The 24,274-nt window shown below is 47.2% G+C and overlaps 1 protein-coding gene across 1 annotated transcript; it reads left to right on the plus strand.

Annotated features, from left to right (window-relative positions):
• The first annotated feature begins 412 nt into the window (after nucleotides 1–412).
• Nucleotides 413–18,857, plus strand: LOC119422748 (CSC1-like protein 2). The gene is made up of 24 exons (XM_037690141.1): nucleotides 413–646; nucleotides 6,104–6,322; nucleotides 7,249–7,328; nucleotides 8,348–8,386; nucleotides 9,201–9,291; nucleotides 10,607–10,644; nucleotides 10,802–10,944; nucleotides 11,439–11,490; nucleotides 13,128–13,236; nucleotides 13,314–13,384; nucleotides 13,476–13,556; nucleotides 13,675–13,798; nucleotides 13,919–14,052; nucleotides 14,935–15,072; nucleotides 15,151–15,304; nucleotides 15,402–15,508; nucleotides 15,694–15,780; nucleotides 15,850–15,915; nucleotides 16,956–17,118; nucleotides 17,203–17,308; nucleotides 17,382–17,549; nucleotides 18,123–18,238; nucleotides 18,311–18,394; nucleotides 18,488–18,857. Exons 2-24 carry the CDS (start codon nucleotides 6,131–6,133, stop codon nucleotides 18,692–18,694), a joined length of 2,550 nt encoding a protein of 849 aa, XP_037546069.1. The 5' UTR covers nucleotides 413–646; nucleotides 6,104–6,130; the 3' UTR covers nucleotides 18,695–18,857.
• Nucleotides 18,858–24,274: the final 5,417 nt, after the last annotated feature.

The raw sequence follows: 24,274 nt of genomic DNA on the forward strand, positions 1-24,274 counted from the left end.
CCTGGCAACGATCTCTGTCTCCATCTGGGTGAGCTGTCTGTCAGACAAATTCTTTACAAATTTGTTATTTTTATTTAAATATATACCTTTATTTATTCAGTGAGTTTGTAAATGACAAATTTTATTTTTGTATCCGAAATTAACCGGAAGTATTTTATTGTGAAGTTCTTGATTTCCGGTTTTGTCCCTGTTAAACCTATGTTGGAACATTAGATCTCTTTTCATGTCATAGTTTTTATTTTTTTTATATTTGACATAATTTTTGCAGTACAGTAATAAGATATTTGAGATGATTTTCTTCTTCTTCGGTGAATTTAGTGTAGTTTCTCAGTTTGGTGAACGTCAGCAGCTGAAGGTCAGCTGTTGTCGCCCCCTGCTGGTGACAGCTGCCCCCCCCTTCTTTTTCAGGGGAGACCACCTCCATTTTACCTCGGTCACTGGGCGGAGGAGTAGCGACTTGCAGCGGACTGCGCTGCCGGTGGAGGAGCAGCGTCCCCCGGTGGAGGTTTGAGGTCTTGGCGGCTCGAAGCGGCTTTTCTCTGGGATGGCGGCGCTGCGGCAGCTCGCTGGATTTGTGAGGATTTATCCCTGAGTTATTCTCCGTCGGACTGAGCTGCGAAGAGGAGGCGGCGGTTCGGATGATCAGGTACCGGCTCTGTTCTAACCACTGATTACCGGCTTTATTCTGCGGCCTTCTGTGACGCGCTTAGCGGGTCGGTCCGCGGCTGCAGGCCGCTGCTGGAGCCTCTCCGGCGGCCTGACAGCGCAGCTTCAGCCGGTAAGCATCCATCAGGGCCGGGGGGGAGGGGCTTATATAATGTGTGCGCAGCGCACGCGCAGGCCCGTGCGTCTGTCTGTGGAGTGCGGCCCTCACGCACGCTGAGTGCGCGCTCTGTACGGGTTGTTTCTGCAGCTTTGTGACGGAGGGAGGTTCGGGCCCGGCTGCAGGTGCAGCAGATCTGCGCAGACTAGACGACTGAACCGGCAGGAAAACAGAACCGGGTCAGAGAACCCAAAGAACCGATCCAGAACCAGCTGACGGACAAAATCAGGATTTTAACACGAGACAGAACATGGGTCAGAACTTCAGTTCCTTCTCGAAAGAGTCGATTTTAGTTGGACGTGAGTGACGGAACCACAGCCAGCGGGTAGAAGGCCCATCCTGAGCCTGGTTCTGGTTCTGGTGGAGGTTTTCTCCTGTGGAAGGGCCTCTGTTGGCCTGGTGTTTTATGACGAAGGTTTCTGAGTCCATCAGATGTTCTGGGTGTTCTTGGATGGGGTCAGAATGTTCTGAAGAGGTTCCTGTTGAGACAATCAGCTGCAGCAGATCAGAACCTTCTGTTATCAGGCAGCTGCAGGAACATGCCTGTCATGTGACCCAGAGGCCCAGCTGTTCTTTAACTCCGCCTCCTGGTGTCACACAAAGTACTAAACCCAGTTCACTTGTCCAAATCCAGGTTCTGTTGTGGTGCTTTGCTGCAGACTCAACTTTCATGGGCTCTGCCCCACACCGGACCAGTTAAGGGCCCGCCCACTGCCAGTACCACCCCAGGCCCGGTTTATAGGACCACTGTGGTTCCAAGGGCTGCTCCGAGGGGCTGGTTCTGACATAAGCAGACAGCAGCCGCTGATTGGCCAGCAGAGCTACATCACTGGATGACCCGCAAACTACATCAGAACTCTTCCTGTTGATGGACGGCGCCAGAAGAAATGAGCCCATGAAAGACATCAGAGATGACGGCAGCATGGCTACACCCGGAGCGATGAGCGGCGCCGAGTAAACTAACTGAAGTCAAGTCCGATTATTGAACCATTAAGGACCAGAACAGACGGAGTGTCGAACGATGACCTGTTGTGATCCCGCCTACAGAGTGGGGAAACGGGTCACAGAGCCGAGTGGAGCCGCTCATCAATGGCAGAGGCTTTGGAAACCACAGTGACAGAACCAGACCAGACCTCAGGTTCATCAGGTCCAGGTCAGATCCAGAATGATCCTGGATCTCTTTTCAGCGCCTGAACGTCTCACCAGCTGTTGTGTTCAAGTGTTTACCAAACTGTAGAAAATCTTAGATTGTTCTGGTTGAGCTAATTCAGAGACCTCAGTTGGTCCAGTCAGAACCAAAGTCATGTGTAAAACCTCCTGATGACCCGCTGGTCTAGGTTTTTGTTAATTTCTCTGGTTTCCATAGAAACATTAAGTCAACAGCTTCAGCTTTTGATTGACAGCTCTCTGAGCCAATAGGAACATCCACAGATGATCCAGTGGTCCTCTAGAACCTGCAGTTTGTGGTCCCAGATTGCATGAGATGTCAGGACTGGGTCAGACACCAGGACCGGGACTGACTCCAGGACCGAGACTGAGTCAGACTCCAGGACCGGGACTGAGTCCAGGGCTGGGACAGGGTCAGACACCTGTACCAGGACTGAGTCTAGGACCGGGACTGAGTCAGACACCAGGACCTGGACTGTGTCAGATACCAGGACTGGGACTGGGTCAGATACCAGAACCGGGACTGGGTCAGACACCAGGACTGGGTCTGGGTCAGACACCAGGACCAGGACCGAGTCCAGGGTCAGACAGCAGGACCGGGACTGAGTCAGATACCAGGAATGCGACTGTGTCAGACACCAGGACCTGGACTGTGTCAGATACCAGGACTGGGACTGGGTCAGACACCAGAACCAGGACTGAGTCAGATACCAGGACTGGGCCTGGGTCAGACACCAGAACCAGGACTGAGTCAGATACCAGAACCAGGACTGAGTCAGATACCAGGACTGGGACTGGGTCAGATACCAGGACTGGGACTGGGTCAGACACCAGGACTGGGACTGGGTCAGACACCAGAACTGGGACTGGGTCCGACACCAGGACCAGGACTGAGTCCAGGGTCAGACAGCAGGACCGGGACTGAGTCAGATACCAGGACTGGGACTGTGTCAGACACCAGAACCAGGACTGAGTCAGATACCAGGACTGGGACTGGGTCAGACACCAGGACTGAGATGGGGTCAGACTCCAGGACCAGGATGGGTTCAGAATTCAGGACCATGACTGAGCAGGACCGAGACTAAATATATCCTTATGGTCTTGAGGTTCTGTCGGGCTCAGGGTCTCAGGTGGATCATTCTGGTTTGTCCTCCTTAGGTCAGTACTGGGTTCTGCCGCCTGTAGGAGTGCTGGTCCGGCTTGTTTCAGTGAAAGATCCGATTTGGAATTTGCTCTGATTCAGCGCTGCTCAGAGCCCCGCCTCCGTCTCTGTTACCATGGCGACACGGCAGCATGACTCATCTGACGCTGCTCATATCTGAGCTGCAGCCAAACGGGCCGCTCCAGAACCACCGCTCAACGAGAGCTGCTGTCTAACTGCTCCTAACCTCCTGTCACCAGAACCTCCGTTCTGGTGACAGGAAGGAAGTGGGTCAGCAATGTGATTCACCTTTAGTCAGAGTCAGAACTAAATTTTACTCCACAAACCCAACCGGACCAGAGTTCTGATCAAGAACCGTCTGCAGTAAGGCTCTGACTGTACCCGCAGGGATCCAAACAGAACCAAGCTCTGTGTCCTGTATCTTGACATCTGAGGCGCATCTGGACTCACTTCTGGTTCTGCTGAACCCAAAGTTCTTCAGAACCTCAGAACATTTTATATATGTTAGAAACAATTAAAAAAAACTAATGTTTCTGTGAAAATGTTCTGGAAGGAGAACTGAAACTGAGAGAAGGTCCAAAGAACCATTGGTCCAGAATCACTTAACAGATCACAGAACCATCTGGATTGTTGGTAGGAGCCGGATCAGGAGTTTGGATCAGGACTGTAGGTGGTTCTAACGCAGAACATGAACTATGGATGGAAGCAGCAGCAGCAGCAGCAGCTGAGCAACGGACAAACGGATCTGAACAACCTGTCTATGAGACTTGGAGTAGGTCCAGAACCACTCGATCCTGAGAATCCAAGTCCATCTCTTTCACATCCAAGGTTCTTGAACCTAATAAACCGGATCGAGTCTTCATCAGGTTCTAAAATGATTGAAATCTGACCTGAAGTCAATAAAAACAACTGTTGTCACCAGGTCTTTTTTCACTAAACAGAACTGGTTCTGATCCAGAACCTCCTTCAGCTGCAGAATCTCAGTTGTTCTTGTAGGACTTCGTTTCTCTCCTGGTTCTGGAGAACTTCTGGTCCACTCAGTGATGGAAAGATGAGGGTTCTGTTCAGCTGTCTGAAGGTCCACTGCAGGATCTCAGTCAGGTTCAGGTTCTGGACTTTGACTGGACCTTGGTTCTGTTCTTTCTGACCCGTTCTGTAAATCAGCTGCTGTGTTCTGAATCATGGCCCTCTTGGACCCAGTTTGGTCCAAGCTTCAGCTATTGGACTCCAGAACTGTTTGGTCTGCAGAGGAGTTCTGGTCCACTCAGTGACTGACAGGAGCCCAAACCATCAGCGTCCACCACTGTGCTGACAGCTGGGAGGAGCTGTTTGCTACAGTGCATTCTGGGTACACACCTGTCCTCTGGTCTGGTTCTGGTCGAGAACTGTTGTGGTTCCTTCAGATGAACCTAAATTGAGCTGTCATGTTATTTTTAGAGAGGAAAGGCCATGACCTTTGACCTGCTGACTGAGGCCCATATTCAATGCATGGTCTGACCTTCAGGGTGAATCAGCTGTATGAAATGGTCTTCTCTTGTGAAGAATCTTTCTCTACATGACCTTTGACCCCGAACAGATTGACAGACAGCAACAGCAGCTTCTCTGAGGTCATTGCTGATGTCTTTCGACCTTGGTGTTGTGTTAACGCACACCTGGATGGTCCAAAGCAGCAGAACCTCCTGATGAGGATCAGTTAACCAGCAGTTCCTGATCTTGGCTGGAACTTTGAGGTCCTGTGGAAGCAGCAGGACTGGAACCAGGTTTTTGGTTCTGTTGAATAATTAACGACTCGGTGGAACCTGTCAGGTGTTTTTGTTCTGTTCAGTATGTGAAGTCCAGATCGGTTAGATCAGGTCCTGAAACTCAGATCGTATCCATGGAAACAAGACACCTCCTGTCTGGTCGTCTTCTTGCCGTCTGTCCTGTGACATCATCAGGCACAATGCCGTCACTGTGGCTGACGAGGCGGGAAAACTGGGTCAGGAGCTGTTGTCGTGGTAACGGGATGGGATCAGCTCAGGGCAAGCCGGGAAATGTAGTCCAGATGGTAGCAATGGTGATCCTGATCAGACACCTTCACCCGTAGGAGGGGTCAAAGGTCACCTCCAGCAGCCAGTCACACCAAGAGGTTAAAGAACATTTACCAGCTGCTCGTTCTGAATTATCTGTAAAATAAAACATATTTTAATTATGTTTTAGAATTGACAGGGAACAACAATTGACAGTTTTTAACCATAAAATAATCGTCTGACATAAGTCTCAATCAGCTCAAATTTAACGAGCTCAGTCCTAACGAGCACAAAGTTGACAGGACGCGTTCCACACAGCCAAGTTCTGATGGATCCAGAATAGATTAGTCTCACTCGATCAGTAAGGCGGCTTTCCACAATCCTTGTCCAGTGATCCGAGTACCAACAATCCGAATCCGAATGATTTCAGTTCTGACGACTAAAGACGTAACCCTCCCAAGCCCTAATGTTCCGAGTCCAAAGGTTCTGAACATTGCAGTGTTTCCCCAGTTAGCTTGCCATGGCGGGGTGCTCATCTCTTCTATGATTTTTGCTGATGGGGGGGGGGGAGAGACATGTCTGAGCGCAGCTTGTACTAACAGTTTTTGAGCTGGGGTGGGGGGCAGTCAACATGAGGGAAGAGGCAATGCGAGTGCTGCCTTTGGCTTTTTAGCTAGAGAGCCTGTATTCTGCACCACTAGCTTAGTGATATGTCCGTGCCGGGTGGGGGTGGGAAGGGCAAGTTCAGTTTGGTAGGCGGGGTGCTCAGTTCTGTTGACGAGGTGGGGCACCCCACCTGTATAATGGTTGGGGAAACACTGCGTTGACTCTCTTGGTCCTAACAGTCCCAGTCTTGTTCAGTTCAGCAACATTTGAGTTCTGAATGTTTCCAGTTGTTCTCATCACTTCCCTAGAGAATTCATCCAACTTCTTCTTCTGCAGATTCTTGGTGAGGATGCGGCAGTGAGCATGCTCAGAGCGCTCACCGTTACCATGGCGATGTTCAGTAGCTTCCAGGCCTGCAGCGGTCAGGACAACTGTTCTGCCAACAATGAGTCCAAAGCCTACTGTTACTCTGCTCGGATCCGGAGCACAGTGCTGCAGGGGCTGCCGTTCGGAGGCGTGCCCACTGTGCTCGCTCTCGACTTCATGTGTTTCCTGGTGAGTCCGCGCCAGCACGCCACACCCAACATGCACTGCGATTCTGTTTTTATTAACTTAACACCCAACATGCACTGTGTTCTGTTTTTATTAATTAACACCAAACTTTCACTGCAGATCTGTTTTGTTATCTAACACCCAACATGCACTGCAGTTCTGTTTTTATTAACACCCAGCATGCACTGCTGTTCTGTTTTTATTAATTAACACCAAACCTTCACTGCAGGTCTGTTTTTATTATCTAAAACCCAACATGCACTGCAGTTCTGTTTTTATTAACACCCAGCATGCACTGCAGTTCTGTTTTTATTAACACCAAACCTTCACTGCAGATCTGTTTTTATTATCTAACACCCAACATGCACTGCTGTTCTGTTTTTATTATCTAACACCCAGCATGCACTGCAGTTCTGTTTTTATTAACACCCAGCATGCACTCCAGTTCTGTTTTTATTAACACCAAACCTTAACTGCAGATCTGTTTTTATTATCTAACACCCAACATGCACTGCTGTTCTGTTTTTATTATCTAACACCCAGCATGCACTACGGTTCTGTTTTTAATAACGTTTTGTTACAGTTCGTCATGATGCCGCTCAATAATTCAGGTAGCTAAAACTAACAAGGTTAAGTCGGGTCATCTGAATAGATTCTTCTTTGAAATAAGTAGAATCTATTCAGAGGACCTGACTTAACTTTGTTAGTTTTGTTGCAGTCTTTTTATTGATTTATTTGTACTTTTTTCCCCATGTTTATCACTTCCTGCATCTTTTTGTTTTGCTGAGATGTTCACTGACTGTTGGAAAAATCAGCTTCTGTTTGAAGCTGAGAGAGACTTTATTTTTGTTTCAGTGATTAAAACTCGACAGACTCAGCAGTTATATTTTTCCTCACAGTTAAACAGAAAACAACTTCTTCTTCTTCAGGTGCTGCTGTTCGTCTTCTCCATCCTGAGGAAAGTAGCGTGGGATTATGGCCGCCTGGCGCTGGTCACGGATGCAGACAGGTACGCAACCGTTTGGTGCCACAGAGAACAGAGTCAGATTGTTAAGTCAGCAGTTTTGTCAGATTCACTGGAATTTGTTTCTTTAGACTTAGCTCAGTTTTTAGCTTTAGCTCAGTTTTTTGACCGTAGCTCAGTTTTTTAGCTTTAGCTCAGTTTTTTGGCCGTAGCTCAGTTTTTTAGCTTTAGCTCAGGTTTCTTTAGACTTAGCTCAGTTTTTAGCTTTAGCTCAGTTTTTTTGGCCGTAGCTCAGTTTTTTAGCTTTAGCTCAGGTTTCTTTAGCCTTAGTTCATGTTTATGTAGCCTTTGCACAGTTTAATTTAGCCTTAGCTAATTTTTTTTAGCTTTAGCTCTGTTTTTTGATCATAGCTTAGTTTTTTAGCTTTAGCTCAAGTTTCTTTAGCATTAGTTCATGTTTATATAGCCTATGCACAGGTTAATTTAGCCTTAGATCAGTTTTTTTTTTTTTTTTTTTGTCGTAGCTCAAGTTTTTTTTAGCCTTAGCTCAGTTTTTTTTTTTTTTTTTCAATTTAGCTCAAGTTTTTTAACCTTATGTTTATATAGTCATTACACGGGTTAATTTAGCCTTAGCTCAGTTTTTTAGCCGTAACTCAAATTTCTTTAGCCTTAGCTCAGTTTTCCCATTTAGCTCAAGTTTCTTTAGCCATAGTTCATGTTTATACAGGGTAATTTAGCCTTTGCTCAGTTTTTTAGTCGTAGCTCAAGTTTCTTTAGCCTTAGCTCTGTTTTCATTAGCCTCAGCTAATAGCAGTATATTTGGAGAACTGGTGGACTCTAAACTTTTTGAAACCTTAACTGTTTGATAGAATTCAGGAGAACCTGTCCTTGTTGGACTTCATACTTTGTAACAAGCAGATTTCAAGACAAACATGGTGTGATCAAAGTAAACTGGACTGAATGTCGTCTTCCTCTTTCTTCACCTCCTCTGTCTTCCTCTGCAGGTTTTCATCTTTTCTTCCTCGGTAATCTTAAATGTTTTTTTTCTGTTTTTCTTCCTGAAGACTGAAGAAGCGTTTCAGAGACATGGAGGAGCACGAATAGTATGTTTGGTTTGTTCAGTAACACCTTCGTCTTCTTCTGTTTTTGTTAACAGGATGCTGCTCTCTGATTGGTGCATTAACAACCTATCAGTGCTTTTGTGTTTGAACGTTTGTAGGGTTGTCTTTGATGACTCATCACATTTAAGCTTTTTAACTTGTTGGTTGTGGCACTAACCCCCTCCCCATGCACCATGCCTCCCAGCGTGTTAGCGGTAGCAGCTAACGGATGCTAACGCTTCTCTCCATGTTTAACTCAGCCGAAGACGTGACAGAGATAACTATGAGCCGGTGAAAAGGTAATCAGCTGTTTGTGTCCATAGCTCAGCGTGGTGAGCCCTGTGACGTGGTATAGAACCAGATAACCAGCTAGTTCCGCTAACTCCACATGAAACCAGCAGCGTTCTTGGAGCCAGAACTTTAAATTATTGATAAAATTTAATCAGCTAGAACTTTGATCCCAACGCTCATTTTAAAGGGACATTTCCTGTTTGAAGACTTTACGTGCTGTCCTTCAATTAAAACACAGAAAGAATCAATCTCACATTGAGTTAAATCTAAGAAGCTCCTCAGTTTTCCTCAGGTTTTGTTAGCATGTTGTTCCTGGTCCAGATTCATGAGGAGGTACCAAAACCAGAGAAGGTTTGGAGCCTGAAGCTTTTGGGACTGTCTGATTTGTGTTGTATTTCACTTCCTGTTAGCTCCCTCTGTGACCGGTGTCTCCACTGCTGTCCAACCACCTATCAAATGCAGGGGTCAAAAGTCAGAGTGGCTAGATGCTAACAGCTAACTGACTGCTTCCTGTTTGTGTCCACAGCGTTGCCTCTGCGATGCATTCAGAGACTCCCGACCGCTATGAACGCCTCACCTCAGTGTCCAGCTCAGTGGACTTAGAACAGAGAGACAACGTAAGGACGTCTTCATCACTCTTCTCCCTCCTCCTCCTCACATCCTGTCTCCTACAGAGACATCTGAGCAGCTTGAGAATTAGAACTCAGTCAGAACCAAACTTTCACATTTCAATGAGATTTTCTGGCCTTAAACCTGGTTCCTGCCTTTGACTGAATCCTCCTGGAGATCAGAGATCTGATCAGTGACATGAAAGATCTGTGGGGACGGCCTTGATGGAGACAGGGCAGGAAGAAAAGCATGCTAGTTAATGTAGAAAACCCAGTGTTTTATGGAGGATGTATGATGAGTTATAAAGAGCTTTCATGTCCTGAGAAGATTCAGAGCTCAAATATGATGGAAGTCAATGAGAGTTTGGGTGTTTGACCTCTGAGGGAACAGACCATGTGAATCGATAACGGAGCTGGGACAGGTTTCATGGTACAAAAGAGTAACGACAGAGATTGAGGAGGAAATAGCTAAAAGCATGCTCAGCTGTCATCAAGTGATGCTTTCATGGAGCTTTTAAACAATGCAGATGGGACAAAAGAAGTAAGTTTGTTATAGACGGTTCCAGTCATTAGCAGCAGAAAACTGAAATGATGAATGACCAAATAAGGTGTGTGCTTTAGGGATCGATAGATAAAATAAATAATCAGAGTGCCCTCTAGTGGTTCATAGGACTCAATGAGGTCATGTGACCAGAGCGCCCTCTAGTGGTTCATAGGACTCTACGAGGTCATGTGACCAGATCACCAGCTAGTGGTTTACAGGACTCTACGAGGTCACGTGACCAGAGCTCCCTCTAGTGGCTTACCGGACTCAAGAGGTCACATAACCAAAGCTCCCTCGGTTTACCGGACGTTACAAGGTCACGTGACCAGAGCTCCCTCTAGTGGTTCATAGGACTCTACAAGGTCACGTGACCAGAGCTCCCTCTAGTGTTTTTTTAGCTCTACGAGGTCACGTGACCAGAGTGCTTTCTAGTGGTTTATGGACTCTTTGAGATCACGTGACCAGAGTGCCCTCAAATGGTTGACAGGACTCTATGGTAATCTCAGTTTTGGCGCCCCCTGTTGGCACAGACTGAACTACAATTTGAACTTTTTCCCTCCTTTGAATTTCTGGTGTTTAATTGTATGGTTCTGATTCTCCTTTTGTTTCAACGGATTGATTTTAAAAGCCCCACCTTCAGCAGGTGACACAGCATGCATGTGATGTCCTACACATGCACGCTCTGCCAGCTGCACTGAGACTGACCCATGGCACTCCTGTCATGTTTAACTCCTTCATGTCTGGATCAGAGTTTTTAACAACTTCCTGTTCTTCTTTCAGGGCTTCTGTTCGTGGCTTACGGCCATTTTCAGAATAAAGTGAGTATCATTTTCACAACTATTTCACCTCTTTGTTCCATTCACTAACAGCTGAAGACGCCTGCTGTTTTTTCAGAGCGTGAGCTCTTCAGAAAACCTTGTTAACGTCTGTGAGCTTGTGATTTCACAGCTCTGACCCTCTGATTTCCTGCTGCAGGGACGAGGAGATCCGGGAGAAATGTGGCGAGGACGCCGTGCACTACCTGTCCTTCCAGCGACACATCATCGGTCTGCTAGTTGTCGTTGGCGTTCTGTCTGTCGGCATCATCCTGCCCGTGAACTTCTCAGGAGACTTGCTGGGTAAGAGCTGCAGCTGAGGTCCAGGTGAGACCTGCAGATGGACTCTAGTCTGCAGGATTCCTCTCACGGTCTTCTGTGTCTGATTGGTTTTAGTCCGAATTATCAGTAAAGACGCATTCCTGAGCCAAGGAGCTCCTGGACCTCCTTCCAAAGAAGGTAAAGGTGGTGGCAGGGTTGTAGGAGCTCTGTACTCTGGTAGGCCTGTGGCTGGTGTCTGATGTGGTTTTAGCTGGACCTGAACTCAGTTTGGTTCGGTCAGTTGAAGTTGTCTCTGTGGTCAGTAGAAATGTGGTCTGAGCTGCTGCTACTGGATGTAGAAACCCGGTTCTGGTGAGTTGAACCTGATCTGATCCAATCTGTGCATCTTGTAGGTGAACATCAGTCCAACTTTAGGTCCAACAGAAAGTTGACCAACGAGAGCTGATTTACTTTATGAACCGACAGCAGCCGGACTGGTTCTGTGTGTCCTGACACGTTTCTCTAATTTCTTGCAGAAAACAACGCCTACAGCTTCGGTCGCACCACGATAGCCAACCTGAAATCTGGGTAAGTCTCAGTCCGTTTCAGCAGAACACAGCTGTGTTCAGGAACACATTTCCAGCAGAACCTTCTGCGTTGTTGCTTTAATTTGTGTAAATTTATTTAACAAGTCCTGTGGTTGTTGGTAGATGAGCCTGAAGGCTCAGAACAACTCATTGTTAAAGATAAAAACTGACTTGTCAGTGAGGGACATGAGGTCACTAAATAAACTGCTCTTCAACCTGCCCTTCGTGACACCCTATGAAGACAGAGAGGCTCCTTTGTTTGAGGTTGAGGGTAGCTATAGTTGGGCTCGACACACAGCATGGGCTCCAGAACCAATCTCCTGGAGAAGAGCTGGACTTTATTCCACTCTGGAGTTGCCCACGGTGAGAGGCGCAGAGCTGGTGTGGGTTTACTTTTAGCCCCCCGACTTGGTGCCTGTGCATTGGAGTTTTCCCCGGTAGATGAGAGGGTAACTTCCCTGCGCCTTTGGGTGAGGTAAGTGCTCCGATGGTTGTTTGTGCCTATGCGCCAAACAGCAGTTCAGAGTATTCGGCCTTCTTGGAGTCTTTAGCCGGGGTGCTGGAAGGTGCTCCAGCTGGGGACTTCTTTATTCTGCAGGGGGACTTCAATACCCACGTGGGTAATGACCGTGTGACCTAGAGTGGTGTGATTGGGAGGAACGGCCTCTCTGAACCCGAGCAGTGTTCTGTTGTTGGACTTCTGTGCTAGTCGTAGTTTTTCCATCACTAACACCATGCTCGAACATAAGGGTGTCCATAAGTGCACTTGGCACCAGGATGCCCTAGGTCTTAGATCGATGATGGACTTTGTAGTTGTGTCGTCTGATTTGCAGCCTTTTCTTTTGGACACTTGGGTGAAGAGACAAGCTAAGCTGTCAACTGATTACCACCTGGTAGTGAGTTGGGTCAGATTGGGGGGAAGATGCCAGACAGACCTGGAAGACCCAAACGTGTAGTGAGGGTTTGCTGGGAACGCCTGGCAGAAGAACCCATTGGAAAGATCTTTATGTCACACCTCTGGGAGAGCTTTAACTGCATCTCAGCTGAGGCGGGGGACATCGAGTCCAAGTGGTCCATGGTCTGTCCCTCAGTCGTTGAGGTAGCTACCTTGAGCTGTGGCTGCAAGCTTGTCGGTGCTTCTCGCGGTGACCATCCTCAAACTTGGTGGTAGACACCCTGAGTTAGGGAGACTGTCAAGCTGAAGGAGGAGTCCTATCGGGCCTTGTTGGCTGGTGGGACTCCAGAGGCAGCTGAGGAGTACCAGAGGGCCAAGCAGACCACAGCCTTGGCTGTTGCTGAGGTGAAAGCTCGGATGAGGGAGGAGTTCGTGAGCCCTTAGGTAGAGACTCTCAGTCGGCTCCAAGGAGATTCTGGCAAACCATCAGGCAGCTGAGGAGGGGACAGCAGCACTTTACTACCACTGTGTTTAGTGTTTGGGTGCTGTTGACCTCAACCAGTGGTAGAAAGAAAACAAGTCGGATCTTCTCAGTCCCACCATTGTCCTCATGAAGGAAGCTGAGTCTTCTTAAAATAAAAGCTAAACTAAGGGTTTGTTAGCCTAGACTCACATTAACTTGTGTTAACCTGAACCGGTCTCAGCTGTGATCTGAACAGAACTGAAGTGGTTTTCTTTTTCAGAACCAACCTGCTGTGGCTCCACACGACATTCGCCTTTATGTATCTGCTGCTGACTGTCTACAGCATGAGGAGACACACGTCTAAGATGCACTACAAGGAGGACGACCTGGTAGGCTCATAGGTCCAGTACACATTTCTAACCCATATTCTGGGGTTGTTCATTAATCTCAGTTTTTTGCCTTGCAGGTGAAACGCACTTTATTCATTAATGGCATTTCTAGGTATGCTGAGGAGAGTCAGATCAAGCAGCACTTTGAGTAAGTTCCCTGGTCGTTGTTGACTCTGTGGACTGGTTTTGGTTCTGAACAGCTGGTCAGTTTACCTGCTCCTCTTTTGTTCTGTCTGTAGGCAGGCGTATGAGAACTGCACTGTGCTGGAGGCTCAGATCTGCTATAATGTAGCCAAACTGATGGCTCTGAATGCTGAGAGGTGAGTTGGGCCTGATGCATGCTGGGATACTGTCCTGAATCATGACCCTTCTTCCTGACTCCATGCCAACCAGCACTTCTGGACTGGTTTTAATGTCTGTGTGTGTTTCTGTTGACAGGAAGAAGACGGAGCGCAGTAAGAAGTTCTTCACGGACCTGATGGCGAAGGAACACATTCCCACCATGATCAACCCCAAACCCTGCGGACACCTATGCTGCTGCGCCATCACCGGCTGCGAGGAGGTGACGCTCATCTTGTCTTTGCGTTTCAGAGAAATAAATCCAACTTCCTGTAAAACAACTGAAGCTTCCTGTCTGCAGAAACTCTTCCTGAATGTGGGCATGTTTTTGTTTGTCCTGCAGGAGGAGGCGGTCAGCTACTACACAAAGATGGAGGCCAAACTGAAAGAGGAGTACAGGAAGGAGAAGGAGAAGGTCCACACCAAACCGCTGGGCATGGCCTTTGTCACCTTCCAGAACGAGGCCATGACCGCCATGTAAGCCCCGCCCCTAAAAGATCCCCACTTCCTTTTCAAATCAAATCACTTATTTATAAATCACATTTAAAAACAACTGTCATTGGCCAAAGTGCTGCACAAAGTACAAAAAACAGGAGACCATGAAACGTATAATAATAAAAAACATCTAAAATGAAAGAAAAACAAAATAAGAATCAGAATCAGCTTTACTGTCATTGCACAGCGAAATTACGTTCCGTACTGTCGTCTGAAGGGTAGATGGAAGTGTACCAGGGCTGCAGCTTCTGCAAAGCGCTAAAACCAATGAAGGAGGCTGTGAATCAATCAATCCATCCGTCCGTCCGGATGGATTTAAATTTGATATATGTATTTCAGGCTGACATAGATCTAAAACTTATTGTGGAAAAAATATAAAAAAAATAAATAATTTAAATTAATTAAATTAGTTGATTTTTCCCATAAGGACACAAAGCTAAAGGAACGTCCAGAGTTGGCTCTCCTGCTGCCCTTGTGTCAGATGAGCATTTTTCATGTCTTATCTGGCTCCGCCCCTAACAGTTCTATGTATCTGCTCCCTAAAATCTGTCCACTCTGACTCTGCCCCTTAACATCTGTCCTCTGGCTTTGCCCCCTAACTTCTGTCTTCTGGCTTTGCCCCCTAACTTCTGTCATCTCTGACTCCGCCCCCAACATTTGTCCACTCTGACTCCGCCCCCTAATATCTGTCCTCTCTGGCTTTGCCCCCGCCAGCTGTCCTCTTTGACCATGCCCTTCAAAATTTGTCCTCCCTGGCTCCACCCTCTAAAATCAGTCCTTTCTGGCTCTGCACCCTAACATATGTCCTCTCTGACTCCGCCCTCTAACATCTGTCCTCTCTGACTCCGCCCTCTCTTCTCACAGCATCTTGAAGGACTTTAACGCTTGTCAGGTCCAGGGTTGTCGGTGTCAGCTGGAGCCTTGCTCCTCCCAGTTCAGCGAAGTCCTTCATGTTTACAACTGGAGCGTTTCATATGCGCCCGACCCGCAGAACGTCCGCTGGTACGTAAATAAGCCCCGCCCACCTCAGACCATGCCTGCTCTGAATGAATGGACTGATTTATCATTAACATCCTGCAGGGAGAACTTATCACTGGGTGGGATCTCCTGGTGGATCCGCTGCTTCATCATCAATTGCATTCTCTTCCTCCTGCTCTTCTTCCTCACCACGCCCGCCATCATCATCTCCACCATGGACAAGTTCAACGTCACCAAGCCTGTGGAGTATCTGAACGTGAGGAGCCTCAGCTTCAGTTGCCATGTGTTGCTTCACCCTGTTCTGCTGGGCTGTTCTCTCCGACTCATTTGTTTCTTTGTTTGTTTATTTACAGAACCCCATCGTCACTCAGTTCTTCCCCACCCTGCTGCTCTGGGCCTTCTCTGCTCTGCTCCCCACCATCGTCTACTACTCTGCTTTCTTTGAGGCCCACTGGACCAGGTACCGCTGCCTCGTCTTCCTCAGTTCTGTTTCAGTGAGCTCGGTCAGAACCTGATCAAATCAGATTTTAGCCAAACCTGAGTCCAGTCAAAGGGTCTTCCATCAGAAACCAAAGTCAGGGACCAGCTGAAGTCCAGCTGGATTTAAAATGGGTCGAGGTGTGATCAGAACATTTGTTCCTGCAGGTCCGGAGAGAACAGGACCACGATGCACAAGTGTTACACCTTCTTGATCTTCATGGTTCTGCTGCTGCCATCCCTTGGACTCAGCAGGTATGAGTTGGTCCACAGAGACCGTCCACAGAGTCTGTCCTTGTCTCACTCATTCGTCTCTCCCTTCAGTTTGGACGTGTTCTTCCGCTGGCTGTTTGACAAGAAGTTCCTGGCTGATGCTAAAATCAGATTTGAGTAAGTTCTTTATTTTTATCTCATTTTTATTTGATTTTATTCAACCTTTATTTATGCAGGTTCGTCTCATTGAGACACCAGGACTCATTTTCAAGAGACCTGTTTTAGACAGACAACATGCAAAGTACAGACAACAATAATTTAACAAAAAGGAAGAACGTATGTAAGCTCAATCATCCAGGTAAATAAATCACAAAAAAAAGTTGAATCGTGTCATCTGGACAGATTGTTCTTGAAAGAAACGTTCCGTCTTTCATCCGAAGGACTTCGTCAGTCTGAGGTCTGCCAACAAGATCTATCGTATAAACCACCTTAGTGACGTGATTCAAGCCCCAGCTTACTGTGGAATTCCCTGAAACTGGCTTTAAACCTGCAAAAAGGGGACAGTCAGTCTAAACAATCGATCTTCAGTGCACAACAGTTGTTATAGGCCTGACGGCCGCTTGCTAATCACTGACCCTGCCTGAGGACAACTTGGCCAAAATGGCCAGAAGAATCTGTCCAGATGATGATTTAACTTTTTTGTGATCAACAAAAAGCTATGAAAATAAAAATGGTGTTATTGTTATTTTTTTCAACTGTAATTTTTGGAAATTGAAATTAAAAATTGTGTTAAGTTTGTTTTGAATGAAAAGTACCCCGTGTTTAAAAGTCTAAAAATTGTATTAACGCTATTAAAGAACAGGTCTTAAGTATTTATGTTACACAAATTTCCATCGCATTAAAGAGACAAATTGAAAAAAAATTAATAAACATGAGGGTTATGAGGGGGTCCCTTAACCCAAAAAGTTTAAGAACCCCTGACCCTTGGTCCCGTCGCCTCATCATCTGGTGAAAGGCTTCAGGTGTTCCAGGTGTGCGCTGCAGATTTCACAGCTTTGTAAGAGGCTCAGAGTTGGACTGTTTTTGAGGTTCTCTGTGGTCCAGTTGGATCTGGACTGGACAGCCTTGGCTCTTCATCACGGAGCATGAGAAGAAGTCAGAAATGGGTCAATGTTTAAGTTTATGTGGGATTCATTAATAAAACATGTTTTCTTCAGGTGCGTCTTCCTGCCAGATAATGGAGCATTCTTTGTCAACTATGTCATCGCATCAGCCTTCATCGGTAACGCAATGGACCTACTGAGGATCCCCGGTCTGCTCATGTACATGATCCGGCTCTGTCTGGCTCGCTCCGCTGCAGACCGCAGGAATGTGAAGAGGGTGAGTCCAGCCGCTGACCGGGAGGAAGGGGGCAGGATCAAATGTCCTGAAAGGTCTCTGACTCTACCTGTGTGGTCTCTGCAGCATCAGGCCTACGAGTTCCAGTTCGGAGCGGCGTACGCCTGGATAATGAACGTCTTCACGGTGGTGATGGCCTACAGCATCACCTGCCCCATCATCGTCCCCTTCGGTCAGTCTCGCACACGGTACGATTCCTTCTGAGCTTCCTGTGCAGGTGTACTCAGCTCACCTGTCCTCCACAGGTCTCATGTACATGCTGCTGAAACACCTGGTGGACAGATATAACATGTACTACGCTTACCTGCCCTCCAAACTGGACAAGAAGATCCACTCAGGAGCTGTCACTCAGGTGGTCGCTGCGCCCATCCTCTGCCTCTTCTGGCTCCTCTTCTTCTCCACCGTACGAACAGGTGAGCAGCACCCCCTACTGGACAGCACAAACCCTGGTCTGTTTGGATCAGCTGGTCCACTCAGAGCTGCACACAGGTGATGGGTTAGTGTCCAATATTTAAACTTTTCAGCCCCACTGAACATAGTAGAAAAATCTCCTTGAAGCTTTAAGTTTAGCTGAAGTCAGGATTTGTCCTGTGTCACTGGTTAATAACTGGCTAATAACCAGATAATAACTGGCTAGTAACTTGTTAATTATTGATAAATAACTGGATAATTGCTGGTTAATTACTTGATAACTTTTGTTTAATAACTGGATAATTAATAGATTTTTGGTTAATAACTATAACAATTGGTTAATAACTGGTTAGTTATTGGTTAATAACTGGATAATTGCTGGCTAATAACTGGATAATTATTGTTAATAATTGGATAATAACTAGTTGATTTTTGGTTATTAACTTGATAATAATTGGTTTAACTTGTTAATATCTGGATAATAGCTGGTTAATTGGATAATTGCTGACTAATAACTTGGTAATGACTTGTTAATTATTGGTTAATAACTTGTTAGTAATGCTAATTTCCTCCAGGCTTCGAGACTCCGACCTCCATGTTTACCCTGGTGGTTCTGATTGTCACCATCGTGGTCTGCCTGTCCCACGTTTGCTTCGGACACTTTAAGTACCTGAGCGCCCACAACTACAAGGCGAGTTCTACTCGAGCAGTCTGTGGATCCTGTTCTGGTCCTCTTGTCTCACTTTAACTGTCTCCATCACAGATTGACACGAAGGACAATGAAGCAGATGCTATGAAGAATGGACGCCCTGCTCGACCTTCGTCCTCCCCGACCTCTAAATCTCAGGTGAGTTATGTCGCTCGAAGCTTCTCCAGTTGCCGGTCTTGGTTCCTGAATGGTTTCAGTCCATTTGACCCAGTGGTGGTTCTGTGTGTCCAGCTGCAGCAGCAGCAGGCGCAGCAGCAGCAGATGTACATCGCCCAGGTGCTCCAGGACCCGAACTCAGATGAGCCGGGTGGCGCCAGCAGCGAGGAGGACCGGGGCTCGTCGCAGGACGAGGAGATGCTAAATGGAGGGACCAGCATCAACGAGGCGGATTTCCAGTCAGGGGAGGACAGTCTGATCGCCAACGAGGTCCACCATTAGCTAGGGGTGGAGCCAGAGGGAGGGGCGGGACTAGCCACGCGATAGTTAAATTTAAAGATGACTGGAGATTCACTGCTCGCACTCAGACAGTAGTCTGGCTTGGTTAGCTCCGCCCCCTCTCAGCCTGAAGACTTGACCCTGACATTTGACGCCAGTGCCAGATCGCCACCTTCCAGCCGTCAACAGGAAGTTCCTGTACAGACCCACCGAGCCAAATCCTGTCCGGACTTTCTCTGGTGGGGTTCTACCTAGTGCCTAGGCTGGATTCTGTTTGTCCTCAGGATCTGGACCCCTGATGGATCTGTAGGTCCTCAGGATCTGGACCCCTGATGGATTTGTAGATCTTCAGGATCTGGACCCCTGTTGGGTCTATAGGTCCTCAGGATCTGGACCCCTGATGGATCTGTAGGTCCTCAGGATCTGAACCCCTGATGGATCTGTAGGTCCTCAGGATCTGGACCCCTGATGGGTCTGTAGGTCCTCAGGATCTGGATCCCTGATGGGTCTGTAGGTCATTAGAACCTGTTGACGTTCTGGTCTGGTGGACTCCAGCAGATAAACTCGGGACGTTTCTGTAGTTCTTGGTACCAGCCAGACCCATTAAAAACTCTGCAGCTGTCAGTTTTTGTAGTCGCTGAAGCCTCGCTTGCGCTTTTAAGTTTTTCTGTCCCTCCTCGTGGACTCGGAGCAGTCCTTCTGCCCCCCTTCATTCCTTGCCACCTTTGTTTCCTGGATCTTTTGTCTTTCAATAACCCGTCCAGCTTCTTTGCATGTTGGTAAAAGTTCTGTCCCTGCCTCGGGACGATGTCCATCACCACACATTTCTGTCCTGATGTCAGCGGATGCTAGATGAACGTTCAGGTCCTGAGCCAGCAGACTTGACACCAGGAACTTTCCTTCTCTGGTTTTTGTTTCACCTGGAGTACCTTGAATTTAAAGGTACAGAGACATTTGTGTCTTTGTTGGGTTAGCACCCTGTGGACCCTCTGTAGGACATGAGGACCCTCTATATGACCATATGGACCCTGTGTTGGACACTGGGACTCTCTGTAGGACCATCTGGACCCTGTGTAGGACCCTCTTTCGGATACTGGGACTCCTCCCGCTGCAGCAGGATGGTCGGATGACGGGCCGATGCTGAAGAGCATTGCTTTTCGTTCGGTCAGTCGTCACGACGTCTGAAGCCGTCAGGACTGTCTCTGTGTGTGTGTTTGGTACCCAGAATCACCATCCCAGGTTCCAGAGCTTCCCAACTGGATAATGGGTTCAGACAAATGCTTCCTCTGGTACACAATCATGTTTGATCATCAACTCAAGAGGTTCTACTGGGCCACCGGTTCTGGTTCTGTCCACAGAGAAGGCCTCCGTCGTGTTTGCTTCACAGTATGGGTCATCATTGTTCCAGTTCATCCGGACCTCCTGCCGGTGGTTCTGGTCCAGTTGCTCCTTGACATACTTTGTTTGTTAAAGAATCTCTGAAGTCATAAATTCAACCAGGTAATGCAGAGAGATGGGCGGAGCTTGATCAAAGCTCCTGAGACCCTCAGACCCCCCCCCCCCCCCCCCACCCACCCAATCAGTTTTTTCTTTAACCTTATAAGACAAATAGGAGCTGATGTTCTGGTTCTGGACCTGAGGACCAGGTTTTGTTTCCATGAAAACGGGAAGCTCCTGCTGTGATCATGATTATGACAATGATGAAGAAGATGAAGAAAAGTCTCAGGTGTTTTTTTCCCCATAAATTAATGTTTACATCAGTTTTTGTTGCTCCTGTAGTTTTGTTCTGCACTGTGTGTGTGTGTGTGTGTGCACGCACATGTGTGTGGGGGTGTGTGCACGTGTGTGTGTGTGTGTGTGTGTGTGAGAGAGAGAGAGAGCGAGACAGAGCTGGACTATGAAAGCTGCAACCGTCCACACTTTGTGTTGGACGGCAGCACGCTGGAGAACCTGCACCGTTTGTGTCCTGTTGTTGTTGTTGTTCGGCCCTGATTGTACGCACATGAAGCTGCAGCAGAACTTGCAGCAGGTTTTAGGTCCGAATCTGACCCTACACCTTCAGCTCAGCACCTCCAAGCCTCACCGACTGGAACATTTGGATAAAGATCAGTAAAAGAGCGATCCAAAAATGTAAGATAAATCTAATGGGAACCGAAATGTCATCCAGGTCGGGACCCTGTCCAACTGGACCTGATACTAACCAGTTCAAAGATAAGCAGACCTGATCCAGTTCTTTATGCAAATGGAATCGAGGAACCACAGCTCAGGTTTAGCAGCTTCCAGGTGGGTCCAGTCGGTTCTGGTTCCGAGGAGCTGGGCTGCAGCGTAATATTTTTGTAACTTACCGACTGAAGTATTTGACCCGGAACACGTGGTGAAGACAAAGCTGTGACGAAAACGTTTGAAGTTTCTGAAGTTCCTGAAGTTCCTGAAATGTGAAAGAAAGCGGGACTGAAAGAGTCAAACGTGTAAATAAGTTGTTGAAGTTCTCCATCAGAGACAATCTGAGCTTCAGTTCAGGATTATTTATTGGTGTGACACTATTTATTTCTACTCGTGTTCAGTGAAATATTTGTTCTGTTTATGTTCCATGATCAATAAAACTGGTTCCCATCTGCTGGGTGTCTGTGTGTGTGAAGAAACCAGGAGGCAGACCTGCAGGGTGCCCACATCAAGAATATGTTGGGATTATTATCAGGATTACATCAAGAACATGTCGTCGGAATTAGATCAGGAACATGTTGGGATTATTTTCAGGATTGGATCAGGAACATGTCTGGATTATTATCAGGAACATATTGGGATTATCAAGTTTAGATCAGGAATATGTTGGGATTATTATCAGGATTACGTCAAAAACATGGGATTATTATTAGGTTTAGATCAGGAATATGTCAGGATTATCAAGACTAGGATCAAGTATGTCTGGATCAGATCAGGAACATGTTGAGATTATTATCCGGATTACATCAGGAATATGTTGGGATTATTATCAGGAATGCATCAGGAACATGTCGGGATTGGATCAGTAACTTGTCGGGATTATTGTCAGGATAACATCAATAACATGTCAAAGATTATAGCAGGAACATGTCAGGATTAGATCAGGAACTTGCCAGGACTTACCAGGATTACGTGAAAAATATGTCGGGAATAGATCATGAACATGTCGGAGTTTGACTTCCTGTGGGCCTACCACCTGCAGGAGGGGCCATACAAGTCGAGTGCATGATGTCATGGGCAGTACGGTGGCCTTGATGCTCTGACCCTGGTTTACCAAAGCTGGCTCTTGGGACAAAGAATGTGATCTCTCTGGCGGGGAAGGAGTCTGAGTTTGTGCGTGAGAATGAGAGGTACCGAATAGATGCACTGTAGTAGGGCTCACCTCAACTCGCAGCATGTGTTCCAGAACCAATCTTCTTGAGAGGGGCTGGACCTTATTCCACCCTGGAGTTGCCTATGGTGAGAGGCACCGAGTTGGTCTGGGTCTACTTTCAGCCCCCCGATTTGGTGCCTGTGTGTTGGAGTTTTCCCCAGTAGATGAGAGGGTAGTTTCCCTGTGCCTTCAGGTGGGATACTGGCTCTGAACTGTAGTGCCTATGTGCCGAACGGCACTTCTAAGTATCCGGCCTGGAAGGTGCGCTGGGGGACTTCAATTCCCATGTGCGTAATGACAGTGGGACCTGGAGTGGTGTGACTGGGAGGAACAGCCTCGCTGATCTGAATCTGAGTGGAGTTCTGTTGTTGGACTTCTGTTCTAGTCATAGTTTGTCCATCACTAACACCATGTTTGAACATAAGGGTGTCCATAAGTGCACTTGGCACCAGGACGCCCTAGGTTGTAGATCGATGATTGACTTTGTAGTCATGTCATTTGATTTGCAGCCATTTGTTTTGGACACTCGGGTGAAGAGAGGAGCTGAGCTGTAAACTGATCATCACCTGGTAGTGAGTTGCAAGAAACCGTCAGAAAGATCTTCAACTCACACCTCTGGGAGAGCTTTAACTGCATCCCAACTGAGGCGGGGGCTATTGTGTCCGAGTGATCCGCACCTCAATTGTTGAGGTAGCTGCCTTGAACCGTGGCCACAAGGTTGTCGGTACTTCTCGTAGTGGCCATCCTCGGACTTGGTGGTAGACAGCTCGGGTGAGGGAGGCTGTCGAGATGAAGTAAGAGTCCTATTGGACCGTGTTGACTAGTTGGACTCAGAAGGCAGCTGAGGAGTATCGGATGGCCAAGCAGTCTGCAGCTTTGGCTGTTGCTGAGGCAAAAGCTCGGATGAAGGAGGAGTTCTTGAGGCCAGAGACTCTCAGTTGGCTCTGAGGAGATTCTGGCAAACCATCAGGTGGCTAAGGAGGGGGAAGCAGCGCTTTTTTAACACTGTAAAGTGAAGGTGGGATGCTGTTGACCTCAAACAGTGATGTCATCGGGAGGTGGATACTTCTCTGACCTTCTCAATCCCACCAGCACGTCTTCCATGGAGGATGCTGAGTCAGGGGACTTCGGGGTTGGTCTGGCCATAACCGTGACAGGTTGCCGAGGTAGTTAAAAAGCTCTGTGGAGACATGGCTACGGGGGTGGATAAGGTTCGCCCTGATCTTTTTAAGGCTCTCGATGTTGTGGGGCTGTCTTGGATGACACACCTTTGCAACATTGCATGGACATCTGGGGGCATCATCGTGCTGTGATCTTCAGCTCTTGCTGGAGCGGTTCGCAGCCGAATGTGCAGCTGCTGGGATGAGAATCAGCACCTCCAAACTTGAGTTATCCGGGACAAACTCAGAGTAGAACCATTGTTTCTCCACATTGAAAGGAGCCAGTTGATGTGGTTCTGGCATCTGATAAGGGTGCTTCCTGGGCGCTTCCCTAGGGAGGTGCTTTGGGCATGTCTGACTGAGAGGAGACCCCAGGGAAGACCCAAGATATGCTTGAGAGATTACTCTCTCGTTTGGCCTGAAAACACCTTGGAGTCACTCCAGAAGAGCTGGAAGAGGTGGCTGGGGAAAGAGATGTCTGGGCCTCCCTGCTCAAGCTGCTGCCCCCGTTACCGGACTTCAGAACAAGCGAAAGATGATGGATGGATAGATGAAAAACACATATAAAACTCAGTCGAGCAGAAATTAAAGCATAAAATAAGAGAAAGATGGCAAAAAAGAAGAAAGAAAAGGTTGCGAGTAGAACTGAAAGAAACAGGAAACTGACGTTTCAGAATTAACACACGGAATTAAACAGAAAATTATAAATAACAAGGAAACATAATACAGGTAAATGTGACTACTGTGGAGATGATGAGATTATAGAACCTATTTTATTCTACTGCCAGAAATACAGACATGAAAGAACTCAGCTGATTAACAGTCTCAGTAAAATTAAAGTAAAGTTTGATCCTATTGAATTACTGCAGAATTCAAAATCTGACACTACTCAGGCTTTAATATAATATCTGAAACAAACCGTTTGAAAAATATGAGCAGGTTTTTGTCTTTATGTTTTATTTATTTTTAAACGTCCTTTCTAACCAGCAAGTGGCGGTAATCCTCCAAAGTGTTGTCTACCGACCGCCAAATAAAACCGAAGAAGAC

The sequence above is a fragment of the Nematolebias whitei genome, chromosome 16 (genome assembly GCF_014905685.2).
Source record: "Nematolebias whitei isolate Nwh7 chromosome 16, NemWhi1, whole genome shotgun sequence".
NCBI classification, from domain to species: Eukaryota; Metazoa; Chordata; class Actinopteri; order Cyprinodontiformes; family Rivulidae; genus Nematolebias; species Nematolebias whitei.